Here is a 15,552-nt window from a genome sequence, read left to right as displayed (position 1 = left end):
AGTAGCCGAATCATTCAAAAAACAACAAAACAAACAAACACAAAGCAAAACAGCGCCTTCCTCTTTGTCTGAGTCACACTCTGCCTCCAGCAAATTGGTGAAGGGTTAGTAAGACTGCAGCCATGGAGGTAGATTAAAAACGTGGTTTTTTCCCCCCTCTCTGTCTTCAAAATACAAATTGAATTAATTTAACACAGTTGGAGCAAATAACTGTGCTATGTGCTCAATTTAAGGCTTACAGCCTCGCTGGGACAAGGTTCTGTGTTCCCAGTCTGGGACACATGGCTTTCATTAGTTTATCAGGACCCTGGTTTTCACTTCACACAGTTGAATGGAGCCAACTTAAGCGTGTGTGATGGCCTCAAATGCCCCTGTGTCTTCTGATGTATCTAGAAGCCACACTCTCCTGTTTTGAAATGCTCCTAAATACAGGACAGCTATTTGATATAGCAAGACACACCAAATGCCATTTTGACTGGACAACAATTTTTAAAAAAAATGCTAACGTTGCAAAAGTTTATTGCTCTAACAAGTGTATGCATACATATAATTCAAACTTTCCAGGTTGTCATCAGCATTTGACAAACTCAGAAAGGTAGTCACGACACCTCATGTCACCCTACTGCTAGGGTGGGATGTGAACCCTGCCTTACTGATTTTTCCAACAGCCCCCCCCCATTTCTTGCATTGCTAAGATGAGAACCAGGGCTTTGCGCATGTGAGGCTAGTTTGCTACTGTCAAACTGTATCTTCTGCCCAGATTCTCTAGCTACTGCCAATTCTAGACCACAGCTCACCTCTTTTCTCCCCAGCTCCTCCTTCATCTAGCAGAATTCTGCCCCAGCACTGAACTTGGATAACGCAGGACCTGAGCTAGCTGTTTAAGCTCTGTGCCTGTGGGTGCCTGGCATTCTGCTCACAGATGGCCCCTTCTGCTCTCTTGCAATGACTGAATTGATGGAATGGGCTCAGTCAGGTGCAACCAGGAAAATCTAAGAACAATTCCTGGCCCCATCCATTGTGTGCCCCGCCCCCCCAGACACTGTTGGCTGTTGGAAGCACCAGCTGGAAGATGGATGCTGGGATTTCCAGCAAGGCCTTTTGATTCAGGAGGGTTGTGATGGGGCCACATGCTGTGGCAGAGGCATAATTATTTCCAATAACTGTCTAGGCTGCTTGGTGAGTTGCAAGGCCGGGGGCCTCCTTATTGCAGCCAAATATTTAAGGCTGATCTGGGAGGGTTTCATATTTACTGCCCATGTCAAATTGCATGGCTGAAAACTCTACTCTGCTAAAGGGTTATTCAGCAAAACCAAAAAGAATATCTGTCCTTGCTTCTTACAAAGGTTGCATTAGCAGTAGTACTTGTGGCCCTTTACACATCCCTACTGTCGGACCACACAGGAACGTCTTTTACAGATAACAGTGGAGGAGAAAGCACAGGGCACCCGGTAGGTCTGTTGTGAGCTTTTTCTGGAGGGATAGTCAGGCTCTTGCACTGTGAGTGTTGGGTCAATAAAGAAGGAGTCTTCTGGAGCAAAGTGGCAGCATTTACCCACCTCTAAGCCTGTCACCCACTAGCTGAGTGACTGTGAAAAAACCCTGGAGCTTTCCAGTGCTAATATCCCCCTCTGTAAATGTGGGTAACGTCAGGGTGGGTAAGGATGAAGGAGATATTAAGTTAGAGCCCTTAACAGGCTCAGGCCACCCGTGGAGGTTGCCTGGATGCTGCAGACGTCGCCAGGTAGGAGACGTACTCTGTAGAGAGGAATATCACTGTAAGCCAGCGTCACAGACTGATGATGTTGAGACCCTTCCTCTGACCATTGCTGCCCCTTACCTGCAGGCTGGGATCCAACACAGGGCCTCGAACACGCTAGGCAAGCCTTCTCACATAGAGCCACACCCTGCCCTCAGTTTGGTATAGGTTCTGTACAGAAGCAAGATCAGGCAGTATTTTATCATTTTAACCTAACAGAAGCCAAATACAGCAGGAACTCTGATCACCTTGTTCAAAACACATGTTTAGTAAGCAACAGAGTTCCTTTAGGGAGCTGGTTGTATTCTACCAGAAGGTCACGTGACACAGAACCAGCATTCCTACCAATGACTCCGCTTCTCTAGACAACACTAGAACAACACTGACTCTGGTTAATCAATAAACACTGGGTGATGTGAATCCAGTCATAACCTTAGAATGAGCTTTCTTGGTTATAGAAGGGGAGAGCAGGGATTCTAGAGTTTGAAAATGCTTTAAGTATATCTCATAAAGGTTCATGTGTGAGAAGCACCAGGATCCAAGAAGTGGTAGAACCATTAAAACATGAGGCCAAAAGGAAATTAGGTCCCTGGAGTCAAGGAGCTTGGAAGGCCTGGAGGAGTAAGTTCTTGCAAGAATGAGTTGCTATTTAAAAAAAAAAGAAGATGGATTTTCCCATTATGGTTTCTTATCCAGCCTGTATCCTCTCTTCATACACACAAGCATTTGCTGTCCGCCCTGATGTCCTCATCAAAATTAGGCATAAACCTAACACACAATGCTCTTACCTTGAGAATTCTGAGCTGAGTCAACTTTGCCTTACATACCCACCAGCCTCAGGTATTTCGCTATAGTAACAGAAAACAGACTAAAACAAGAGCTGCATGGAATGAACATTTCAAGGCCATAGCTGAGCCATTCTCAGCATAGCTGAGCATGAGTCGATACTGTTGCCCTTAGTTCTATTATTTATTGAGCCTTTACGGTTATGTCATCAGGCATCAGGAGTTTGGTCCTTTAGTTCTGGTGAACACATATAGTCTAAAACTTATTTAAAAATTGTTTCACACATAGAAAAGATTAAATGTTATAAAGATAAAGCCCAATAATGATCTCAAAATGAACACCTATATAGCATCACCCTCTCGCTTCAAACACTCCCCTCCATCTCAGTTGCTTTCTTGTTGCTTATCAAATACCCTGACAAAAAGCAACTTAAGGGAGAAGGGGTTTTCTTCCTGGCTCATGGTTTGGATAGAGTCCATCATGGTGAGGAAGCTGGTCACATCATATCACAGCAAAGAAACAGAGAACAATGCCAGAGTCATCTTCCTTCAACCTGGGACCCTTTCATTGAAATGGTGCGACCTGCATTCAGGTGGATCTTTCCACTTCAACTAACTTATTTAAGGAAATCCCTCAGAGAAAGGCCTTGGACTAACCTAATCTCTTACCCAGAATCCCTCCCGAGGTGATTCCAGATCCTTCCAAATTGACAGCTGAAAGCAGCCATCACCTTCTCCCTGTCCTTACAATGTCACTCATCAAAGGATTCCCCGAGCACATCCCACAAACACTGGGACTGGGCAGTTCTTTGGTACAGGGTGTCCAATGTCCTGTAGACTTTTCTGAGGGGCCTGCCCTATGCCCACTAGATTCCACTGACATTGTTCCTGAATGGGGACAACCAACAAGTTTCTTGGACATTGACAAATATTCCTTGAGGGCAGAGCAATCCCTGGTTCAGAACTACTGTAGCATTTTAATAATGATGTCTTAGATTTCCTTTCTCCCTTGCCATGTGACCATACATCCTCTAGCATAATCACTTAGCTCTTCCTGGTAGAAGGAATGCTTTATCAAACAATTTAAACTGTTACACAACCCCTAAGCACAGCCCTCCATAATAGTCTCCTAGGCAGGGTGACTATGTAATTTACCATCCATACTGGAGGCACAGATATTAATCAGGACTGACCCAAGGCAAATCAGCATGCTCAACCCACTTCTAAGAACCTTCTGCTGTGAGTGAGCATTATCCTTGCAGCCAGGCACAATTAGGGCTCTCTTCCCACTGGTTAATTGTATATGAAGTGACAGGAGACAATTAAAAGCAATGTATCCCCCAAGGGCAAAGTAACACAGCCCTAAATAAATAGCTCAGGGTAAGGAGTCGCACAATAGACAACTCATTTGGCCCTGGGACTTAAGGGGGGGAGGGTGCGCTCTCCAAATAATCTCTGAGAACAACTTAAATAATTTACATCACATTATAATAAAAAATTGATTTAAAATAAATGCCTTCGAAGATCTGCCCATACATGCCAAACCAAGCATGGTCATCCCTGATAAGAAGAGTTTGGTGTATGGTGGATATTTAATTCATGTGTGTACACTTTCCCCTCTCAGGACTCCCTGAAAGCAGCAGCCTCGTATCAATTTCAGTTGCTCTATATTTTGATTTCATAAGCCCTGATATTGACCACGTTCAGAGGCAGCTGGGTTTCCTTTATACACATGAAAAACTATATTGATAACCTATTTGCGGGAGTATAGCTTAGCTCAACTTCAATTACACAAGACAGCAAAGAAAACAGGAGTCAGTTGTCTTCATTAGGCTCCTTATAACTCTGCTCAAACACCCACTCCAGATCTTAGTGTACAATTCTCTTTCCCAGCAACTGTATTCATGGGACAGGTCACATGGTCTGGGTAGTTAGTTCTCTACTCCAGGATTCTCTTATCATAGGAGTATCCTCCAGAGAAGTCAACCAGACTGAGATTTTTTTTTCCTGCAGACTTTACAAAGAAAGCTTTGCAGTTTGTTAGGCTAGAAGTTCAACATCATGTGACCCCTTCTGTTAAGCGTACGGCTAGGGCTTTATGGTGAAAAGGGCTAACACGGTACTTCAGTACGGCAGGAAGAGAGAGAGATTTGGTGACCACCCCTTTCTGTCACTGACCCATGTCCTATCTGGGTCATTACACCACTGCCTTCCTTAGCTGTTGCCCCTATGACCAAAGCCCTTCTCCTCAGTTTTTAAAAGCCCTGCTTTTCTGTCCTGTATCCTGGGTTCCTCTTTGAAAGGTAAGAAACCAGATCTTGAAGTTGTTTTTCATCTCTAAGCAAAGCACACCCCACCTGCTAATGCCATAACCAATACACAGGAAAAGACATAGCGCTTTTGTGCTGTTTATGAAGTGTCCCAAATCCACTTAAAACTGTATTTCCCACTTAACAAAACAGTACTGATAGATACACACCCTCCGTAGCAGGGCACTTAAACTTCTGACAGTAATTCACAGCGAAATGACATGTTATGCTGTAGCCCCAAATGTGTAAATCTCTCCCACCCCCTAAATCTTACTTAAAGTTCCATAAAGCCACAGAACTTTTACCAACTTATCATGGAGCCAGTATCTTGTCATAAAGTCTTTTGTTTGTTTGTTTTTTCGAGACAGGGTTTCTCTGTAGCTTTGGAGCCTGTCCTGGAACTAGCTCTTGTAGACCAGGCTGGCTTCAAACTCACAGAGATCCGCCTGCCTCTGCTTCCCGAGTGCTGGGATTAAAGGTGTGCACCACCACCGCCCGGCCTGTCATATAGTCTTTTAATATTGGTTGTGACCAGCAAATAGAGCTTATGATCTTCATTTTGAAACACACTGTCTTGTGAGATAAGGTTTAGAAATTGAGTTCATAAGGAAGAACTTGTCTTTGTTTTTGTTTTTAAGGACATTCTCATTTCAGGAAGGCAGTTTACAAAAGAAAGTAAGTTTGGCCCCCAAATTACCAAGTTGGTTTTTATAAGAGAAAAAAATGTCATCTTGGGACATCTTTATAATAGCCTAGGATCCATGTTAACTAGAAGAGAAGTGTGTGTGGGGGGGGGGGCCTAAGGTTGTAGAAATGAATTTATTGCCAAGAAAAAGATTATCTAAAACAAAATAAAAATGGAGAAAGAGAGAGAGAAAGAGAGAGAAACAGAGGGAGAAAGGGAGAGGGAGGGAAGAAAGGGGGAAGGGCAGATGAAGGAAGAGAAAGCGATCATTTGTAGTATAAGCTTCAAGCCTTTGCTTACATGTGCAAAGATAATTGTGCAATTCTGAAAATTATCACAGACTGGATATGACAGTCAGGCATTTTTAGCTGCCTTCCGTGCTCCCTGTTTGTATTGTCAGTTAGCCAAAATTTCCTTTCTCTTCCCACAAAGGCACTGCAAAGTGTTAATTAAATCTCTGCCACCAAATGGGCAACCAGGAGTCCCAAGTTTTCCTAGAAACAGAGACTAGAAGTGGCAAATACTTCTGAGACCAGGCAGCTCTTCTCACACCCTGTCCCACAGTCTGGACTGGCTATGAAGTTAGCTCTGCCCACATGTAGTAGGCTCAAATGTAATTCTGTACCCACTACCATCGGCCCCTTAACTTTTCTGCAGCTAGAATGGAAACCTGTGAATCTACAGAGTTATGATTGGGGCAAGCATTTACATGTCCTGAAAGCCTGACCTTCTGAAAAGTTGGCGGACAATGAAAGCCAAACTTCATTGTGAATGTGTTAGAGGTAGATTTCTTCATTGCCCATCATTGTCTTAGCCAAATATTTTCCACCCATGTTACCAAATATAAACAAATAAAGTGTTCGGTTAATACATGCACAATGTCCTGAAGAAATGACAAACCTTTTCTACTATAAGAAGCCCCGAGTTTTTCTTGACCTCCTCTAGGAAATACATGTACCGCTCCAAGATTTTTGCATATATATGCCTGCGGTTGTTTACAGATTAGCCTGCTAGTGATTTTGTAACATTGAACTTGGGAACAAAAATACACAGAACTCTTGATTCTTCATCAACTCTTAAATACCAACTTAAATTTATGAAAAAGAAAAGACAAGGTGGCTATTGCTGTTGGCGTGTTTGCTTGTTCTTCATAATCATTGAAAGAACGTTGACTGGGGTCCCTTCTAGTGACCCTGCTCTGCTAAGGAGCCGAAAATGAAATTAGCTGAGTTGCTAGTAGACTCAGGGGCCCGGTCCTTAACCTCCCTCTAGGGTTTGCCATCTCGTGGGCTAGTCATGATGCCTGCAAAGGGCCTGCCAGGCTGCCTGGCACAGAGCTGCCCTGTTCTTTTCAGCAGGCAGCTGCGTATGACAGATCAAAGACCGGCTTGAGGGGGTTAAGGAAGGTGGAGAGGCTTTCCTTCCCCTCCAGACACTGGCTTAGGAAGTTCCTCAAATCCACTCCCATTGGGACAAGAATCAGCATGTCAGGGATTGCCCTGTAATCTTTAACACATCCTCTAAGTTGGCTGCTACATTTCTGGGGCAAGCTCAGGCTAACCCTAAAGAATCATTCAGCTTGCCTGAGACTGTGGCTGTCAGCACCGCGGCGTCTTTCTTCCTCAAGGGGCCACCTTGCAGTCGCGGCCCTCTGGGTACCGGCAAACACATCAAGTCAGCCCGCAAAGTTCAGAGGAGTTGGCTCTGGTATGTTTACAAGTCCTAGCAGATCTCAGGAATGTTCAGGATAATTATTACCGCACCCAGAAGCGCCCAGCCCAACCCTCTCACATCTGGAAGGAAGGAAGTGGCCACACAAAGGAGAGAGAAAGAGAGAAAGAGAGAGACCTCCTCCTGCCACTGAATTCTCAGACTCGGGGAAGACTGGAGTCCAGCTCTACCCCTTTGTAAATGGGACTCAGCTCTAATCAGGAGCATCTTTAAGAGCGCCATGCAAAGGAAGACTTTGGCTTTTAGCCCGAACGAAAGAGAACTTCTCAAATTAGGGCTAAATATGCCTTCCCGGGATGAAAATGAAAAGTGAAATACTCCAGAAAATTTGACAGGGAGCGGTTCACACGCACACAGCCTCTCCAATACAGTCTAGGCTGTGACATGCCTATTTACAAAGGGCAGCCAGCCCAAACCCTGGGTGTCCTCTGCTAATGCCAGGGACCCCCTGCTCCTCCCAAGGCATTCGGAGGGCAATTCCGGGCGACAGGGTCTGGTATTCAAAGGTTCTCTCACTACCTCCCACCAGAGCAAAGAGCGCACAGTCCTCCGTGGCGCGTTCTCAAACACCACCAGCATCAAAGCTTTGAACCCGCCAAACTTCCTGTCACCACACCGCCAGAGCCACCAAAGAGCGGCGCCAAGTGCCTAGGAACTCCAGTCCAGGCTGCACCAGCCCGTGAGCCTTGGGGCGGGGCTTCCCGGTGTCAGGAGATTGGGGACTTTCTCTGCGGGTCCCCAACCTGCGCGCCGCGCGGGGGGGGGTGGGGGGGCGCACTCCGAGCCCCTGAGGTGAATCTCGGCCTCCTTCTCCACTGACAGCGCGCTCCGACATCCCCGGGACAGTCGCCCACCTACCTGCTCAGCCGCCTCCTCCCTCCGCCGCGCGCCGCTGTCGCCTTGCTACTTTATTGTCTGCGCTGCGCTCCGCGCGGGACCCGACGAACCCGCTCCACGCCAGTCCCGCAACTCCGCGGCGCACGGCGCCTTACCCCGCGGCGGCTGTCTTCCTCTCGGTCCTTCTCCTCTCCGCCCAGGCTTGGGCTCAGCGTCGGAGCTACGCAGCGCAACTCCGCGGCGGCTAGCCGAGCGGCCAGAGCCCGCAGCATCCCCCGGCCCGGCGTCCACACCAGGATCCCTACAGTCGGTGGATGAGCCCGGAGCTACCTTCCGAGTGTCCGCGCGTCCCTCGGTCCAGCCTCTGGCCGCTGTCAGCCCGGTCTCTCCACCTCTTTCTCTCTCTGTGCTGCCCCCGCCCGTCGCCTCTCCGGGGGCCGGGGCGGCCCTGCCAATGAGGCTCGGCGGATGCGCTGTTCCGGCCCAGTCATTGTATCAGGAGGAGGAGGGGGAGCGGAGCAGGGAGGGGGCGCTCGGCCCCGCGGTTGCAGCTCGCCTGGCCGCCTGCGCGCGCACAGGCAATGGGCACCCAGCTCAAGCAGGTCGTAGGTGCAGTTGGAGACCTCGCCTCTCTGCTTCGCCCCTGACTTCAAAAAGCTGTGTGACTCTCGATTGCGCGTCCCGGATTTGGCATCCCAGGACCCTTAAATAAAGGGAGACGGTGGAAAATGCAAGGTGTCCCCAAGGACTTCAGTGGGGCTGGAGAAATGACTAGATCTGAGACTCTTGCAATCTGATGGCTCTGAACGAAAGAAGAAAGGGAGGGGGTGCCTGATACTGTCCCACACTAGACATTTACGATATGACATTTATTCACTCTGATTCGGGGGTGCTGTGTTGCGCTTTGTTTGAAGGCTCAGAGAGAGTCCCTCCCAACAACTAATAGCGACAGATCAGAGGTCTCAGTCTGATCTGATGCTGAGCTTAATGCAGTCATTGGGAAGAAGGGAGACCAATCATTAAAGACACCCTACTAAGATATTTTCTCTGTCTAATCCAAATGAGTCGACAAGTCGAACGCCAAAGTTGGAAAGTCTGGGCAGGAAGAAAGCGTGTCCCAAAGCTCCTAAAATGACCACCCCCACACCTCATTTCTTTACATACTTGCTGTTAATTCATTTTTCAAAATAAATCCATTACAAAACTAATTATCGTCAACTACACAATTACATAGCTTTGCGTTTTGTTGAGCAGTTATCATTTGTGAATATTTAATATTTCTGCGATGCTGAGTTTTGACCCTTCCTCCTCTTTTCTTCCCTTCTCCCCTCCTCTCTTTTTTGACTGCTTTCTTCTGTTCCTTCTCTTCTGCCCATTTCTTTCTTCTCAGCAGTCCTACACGAGCTTTGAAGGGCATAGGACCTTGGTTTTCCTGGCCCTGAAGTGGCAAGGCAGCTGATGGGAATGGGAGCAAGCATGGAGAAATCAAGATCTGACGTGACAGACACTTAAGGTGGCTTGATGTGTGATAGATATTATGCGTGCCTGGTGTAAGTTTTAATTAAATTTTCTTCTGGTGCTGAATGGACTGTTTGCTTTCCATTAAATAGGAAATACTGAAAGAACAGCTAACATTTGTTGAGTGGTAATTACTTGCTCTCTCAGACTTGAGCTGTGTAAGCAGATCACCTGACACCATCTCACTTCCCTCCCATCCCCCAACCCCAACCCCTACCTGTCACCCCTGGGAAGATAAAGAAGTCCCAAACAACCAGGTCCACACCTGACTCATTCAGTGTTGCTGGGTTTATAGACCTCTGTTGAGGAGGACAGGAGGCCTAGAGGTCGGCTGACCAGTCTGAGAACAGGACCCCGGGTAGAGGTGGTACCTATCTGTAAACTTGCAAACCGTTCCACAGAACTGTTCACTGGCTACACCTGTGCAAAAATAGTCCCTCCACAAACTAAGGTTCTGAGCCTTTGTTTTCTCCTAGGTGGGGGATATTTTGCACATTGGGATAGTAGGACCTAGCTGGTGAAATTAGGTCACTAGGGGTGGGTCTTTGAAGGTAGTCTCCTGGATTGGTTCCCAATTCTCGGCTTCCTGGCCTAAGCTGAAATGACTCGCAGTGAACGTGGGTATGGCTTTCCCACCACAACAGAACAGGCTCTCTGGAACTGTGAGCCAAGCGAATCTTTGCTCCTTTTTGTTTTTGTCAGGTGTTTGGTCAGAGTGAAGAAAAGTAAAAGTCCACATACCCAGAGTCAAGGAAACCAAGGTTTATGTTAGGTATTGATATAAAGACGTGTGTCTTTCGTTTGGACCAGTCACTTCTCTAGGAGATGCTGTGGTAAAAAACATGGGAGGAAACAGAAGAGGAATGAAATCATTTAAGGATGTATGGTATTTGTTTTCAAATATACAAGCAATGTGTAAATGTATGTGTCTAATTTAAATAGGGGTGGTAAGATAACAAAATAAGACAGCATCTAGATAACAGAAATAATATTTGTGTTACAAAAATACAACACCTCTTGTAGTTTTTGTAAAATCAATAAATACATTGCTCCATGCTGAGAAATATGGAAAAGCATTGCAAGGAATAAAATAAAAGATTTTTTTTCTTCAGAAAATTGTAATTTAATAGATAAGAGGCAAATATTTGTGGTCAAAATGACAGCAATGAACATCAGGTACCCGGAATACAGAATTTCCAGGTAGAAAGTCAAGTCCCAACTAACAACTCGATTACACGAAAAGGAACGGTTTTGCTGCAGGTTGTGCCAGAAATTTCTTGTCTTCCTTTCGAGCCCTGTAGTAGGTTTTTCACAGCATAAAGGAGTGTTTGGTATGTGTGATATGAAATTGAGCTAATGTGATAATAAGGACATAGATATAAATATCCAAATTAGAACACCTCAAAGTACTCATTTATTTGGATTAATGGTAGATACATGCTCTTTGGGTTTTTTTTTATTTATGTGTATTGGTATTTTGTTTGAATGTATATCTGTTTACTACTTTTGTGCATAGTGCTCACAGAGGCCAGAAGTAGGTATTAACTCTCCTGGAACTGGAGTTACAGACAGGTGTGAGTTGCCATATGGGTGCTGAAAATTGAACAGAGGTCCTCTGGAAGGAGCAGCTACTGCTCAGCCTCTGAGCCATCTCTCCAGCCTCTCATGTAGAGATATTTTTTGACACTACAACAAAGTATTTATGATAAAAATCGAAAGGTATCCACAAGTTCACTGCTCCAGATGAGAACCTTCGGCCTATATATACATCAGACTTTAAAAATACATGTGCAAATACGTATATTAATCAAATATTTTATTGATGGGCTGTGTCTTGTTCATACATACCAATTAAGCTTTTTTGATCTTCATTTTTTGCTTATGTAAAATTTGAAAGGTAAGGTTACAAGAAGGTCATGCCATCCCTGCAGCGAGATTTTAATTTTAGCAAGTTCACACTTTCCAAAGATTTCCTGCTGATCACTCAAATTTGGGATAAAAGAACACTCTCATGTAACTAAGAGCTTGCAAGTGAGCAAGTGTTTTTTTATGTGTATTGGGAATAACCATGCTTGGGCTCCCTGCACATAGGGGAGGACATTTAATCATGTACCCTAGGAAGCATCACTCCTATGGGTCCCATGCTAACCAAGGAGACAGAGGATGAGACAGAACACAGGGAGATGTGATGTGATCAGGTCAGTCAGCTCCTAATTCAACTTGGTTGGCTTCTAGGTCCATGTGACTCGGCATGGTGGCCCGACCTGGGCACCATGCCTGCAGACCCCACCATTCGGGGCACTTCTGTTATTAGTGTAATGGCTTAGGCAACTCTCCACTGGTTTGGGGATTCACGAGAGGACTTAAAAAAAATAAAAGATTGGGTCAGGCTTGGTAGTGTACAGCTGTAATCCTGTCCCTTGAGAAACATCATTCTAGGCCAGCCTGAGCTAGGGAGAAAGTTAGAGGCCAGCCTGGGCTACAGCGTAAGACTGTTTCAAAATTAAGATAGACCCATCATATTAGACATATCAAAAGCTGTTCTTGGAGCTACTCTGGTTCAAGGTCAGTTGCTGTGTTTTCTTTCTAAAACACTCTTTAGGTAGCAGCAACTGCTGAGGGGGCTCATGGCCAATGATGTACTGCAGAATCTACATAGGAATGGGAAAAAGACAAAATCTCCTATGTAAATTGGGAGCGTGGGGGTCATGGGAGAGGGTAGAAGGAGAGAGGTGAGGAAAGGAGGGGAATGGAGGAAAATGAAAACAATAAAAAAATTATTTAGAAATGAATACACACACACATACACACACATACATACATACACACACACACACACACACACACACACTCACTCCAGGCCATTTTATCCTTCCTTAAGAGCACCATGACATTATACATTTCTAAGCTAAGCTCTGTGCAGACTCTCCCTCCCAAAGACACAAAGTGTACACTGTAACTGACAAAGGGTAACCTGCTCCTTGCTGCCTCTCTGGGAGGTGTTCGTTGTCATAATGACTCTATGTTTCCATTAACCCCAGGGCCTTGTCACATACAGCAAGATGAGACCAAATACCCTCTTTCCAATAAGATCTCCAGGGCCGCTGTGTTTTTACACTCAAATATAGCATATAAATATTATTTCTAATTTTTGAGTCTGTGATGTGATTTGAAGAAACATAAAATGCGTGTTTTAAGTGCATGAACTATGGTGCCCTGCAATTCAAACAGAATATGAAAACTTAAATAATGCTGTTTAAACCAGGGAGGATATTAGGTTCAATCATGGGAAATTGCCTTCCAGGGTCAAATCCTGGGAATTTCATACTACTCAATCTACTGGGAATCTATGTAGCTTAGCTGTGAACATGAGCGTGAGCCGTGGGGCTGCTCCTCTCACTTGCTTCCACGCTACACAAGTAATAAAACTGAATGCGAACTTCACAGAAATGCACATATAACTGTCTTTTAAGGGCCTGTCACGGTGCCCTTCACATGTGAAAATGCTTTTTAATAATGCTCCTTTGCTACTTAACTGGTTGAAATGCCTTGGAGAGCAGCCAGTGCAGCAATCCAGCCCCTTACGGGCTAGCCCGAGAGCAGAGTGGAGAGCTGATGAAATATTACATCGGAGTACTCAGACAGCGGCATCTTTCCCTCCTGAGAGCAAGGACACTCCACGAGACATAAGTAACCATCCTTTCCTTTTACCATTTTGCTGCCGTGTTACCTGATCCCAAAGATCCCAAACTGTTCAGGGGAGTTCTCAGTGACGTCACGAACAGGACTCATTGCCCTGGAGAGGCTGCAGGCTAGCGTTAGTCCTGGCCTGTATAGTAGGATTTTGTTGCTGTGATTCATTCAGGATTTTGTTTTGTTTTGTTTTGTTTTCACAAGTGGTTATCACTTGGAGATGTTAACCTAAGCATGTGGATTGATAGGCGTGCTTAAGTGTATTTGGAGGGAAGATTCCAGACCCAGACCCAGGCCGCCATTTGACAACATTCTATTTATTAGTTCTAAAAGGCAATGGTGTAAATTTTATTTTTAATTGAAAAATGATTGCAATATTTAGGCACACAAGATGATGTTTTGATATATGACTGTGATGTGCAAGGATCAAGCCAGGGAACTGAGCATATTCGGTTATAATTTCTACATAGTGAAATATTCAAAATCTTCCCTGACAGCACATTGCTATAATAGTACATGTTTGTTGGCCATATCCAATTACCTGAAATTCTATTTAATTGAAATTTAGTGGCTGGTGACCATCGTTACACTCTCTAGCACTAGGACATAAAGCTTCATTACATTCATTTGCTTACTTTGGCAGGGTGTGTGTGCACTGCCCGACATGTGTGGGGGATCAGAGGACAACTTATAGGAGTCATTTCTTTCCTTTCACCGTATGGGTCCCTGGGATTGAACGCAGGTGAGCAGGCTTGGAAACAGCTCATCGACCCACCCAGCCTCTATGGCACTCAACATGAACTTTTCTATTTTCAACTTCTCATTATTGCTGCGCTTGAAACTCGGGACTCTGCAAATGTTTTGCAAATGCCTAACCACTGAGCCAGGCTTCAGCCCTCAATGTGTGTAAATTCCACACAGGAGTGAGGTCAGAGGGTGGTTTTCCTTTGGATCCCAAGTTGTTGATAAGGCTAGTTCCACTTCATCTACTGCGTCTTCCAGGACAATCCTTGCTCTTGTAGATGGCGGAAGGATAAAAGGAAGGTCTAAGATGGAGTGGCATGTGTGTAGTAAAGAGTCTAATGTTCTTCTGGAATATTCAACTAGTTTTCCACAAACATGTCATACTCTCTTTTTCTGTTTCTGGGGTATTTCATTTTAAAAATTGCTGTTTTCTTTAAAGACGAAACAAAGCAGAAGTTCTACCAACTTGGTTGTTGTTTCATATGACTATATCAACTGTATTATTTTACATTACGTTGTTGTAATAGGAGCGGTGGGCTAAGTTCCTGGCACCCGGCCGCCCGCACGGCTAGCTTTATTATACCCGAAATAATTACACGGAAACTATATTCTTTTAAACACTGCCTGGCCCGTTAGTTCCAGCCTCTTATTGGCTAGCTCTTACATATTGATTTAACCCATTTCTAATATTCTGTGTAGCACCACGAGCTGGTTTACCAGGAGAGATCTTAACCTGCGTCTGTTTGGAGTGGGAGAATCATGGCGACTGCCTGACTCAGCTTCTTTCTCCCAGCATTCTGTTCTGTCTACTCCGCCTATCTAAATTCTGCCCTATCGGGCTAAACAGCTTTTTTTTATTAATTAACCAATGAAATTAACACAAAACAGAAGACTCTCCCCCATCATTACGTAAGATGATTCATGTAAACAACATGCGTGGTAATGTAAAAAAGAAAAGGAGGCGTGTCCTTTAAAAGTTTCATCAACCTCATGTAGTTTTCTTGCAACTTTTGGCATGGCCAGAAGAGGTCTTCCAGTCTCTGCCTGACATTGATACATCTTCCTTTAGGCCTGTTTCGTTTGAGAGGCCTGGTTGGCTAACACCAATACCATTTCTCTGATAAAACGTGAAGGATTTGGGAGAACTTCATGTCGAAGGGTGACTAAGCCAGATGCTTAGGACTTGACAAAAAAAAAAAAAAAAAAATCAATGGGAGCCCAGATGTTGTGACTGAATTAGAAACATTGCACTAGAGACTCATGTGTTTGAAAACTTACTGGGTCCCCAGGAGATGGCCCTGTGTTGGAAAGTTGTGGAACCTTTAGTAAGTGGAACGCCAATGAAGGAAGTGGGTCCCTGGGAAGCCTGGAGAGATTGCATAGCCTAGTCCCACTTCCTGTCTACTCTGTGCTTCCTGACAGTGGACTCAATGTGGCCAACAGCAGCCTGTCCCTGCCACCATGCCTCCTTTGCCACTGTGGACTGCATCT

General features: G+C 45.1%; 2 protein-coding genes across 2 annotated transcripts in view; one reads left to right on the top strand and one right to left on the bottom strand.

Moving 5' to 3' along the window:
• The window catches only part of Frmd4b (FERM domain containing 4B), a 332,706-nt gene extending 324,211 nt beyond the window's left edge, over positions 1–8,495 (bottom strand). The window contains exon 1 of the mRNA XM_057768449.1: positions 8,128–8,495. The gene's annotated coding sequence lies outside the window, so the exon portion shown is untranslated. The remainder of the gene's footprint in view (positions 1–8,127) is intronic.
• The window catches only part of LOC130871818 (heterogeneous nuclear ribonucleoprotein A3-like), a 197,910-nt gene that overhangs the window by 116,301 nt on the left and 66,057 nt on the right, over positions 1–15,552 (top strand). Inside the window, exons 2-3 of the mRNA XM_057765482.1 lie at positions 7,064–7,245; positions 8,092–8,711. Coding sequence (XP_057621465.1) covers positions 7,064–7,245; positions 8,092–8,711 — 802 coding nt within the window. The remainder of the gene's footprint in view (positions 1–7,063; positions 7,246–8,091; positions 8,712–15,552) is intronic.

Source organism: Chionomys nivalis, chromosome 1 (assembly GCF_950005125.1).
Source record: "Chionomys nivalis chromosome 1, mChiNiv1.1, whole genome shotgun sequence".
Taxonomy (NCBI): domain Eukaryota; kingdom Metazoa; phylum Chordata; class Mammalia; order Rodentia; family Cricetidae; genus Chionomys; species Chionomys nivalis.
Note: the sequence above shows the minus strand (reverse complement) of the source record. Positions and strands in the feature narration are given on the sequence as shown.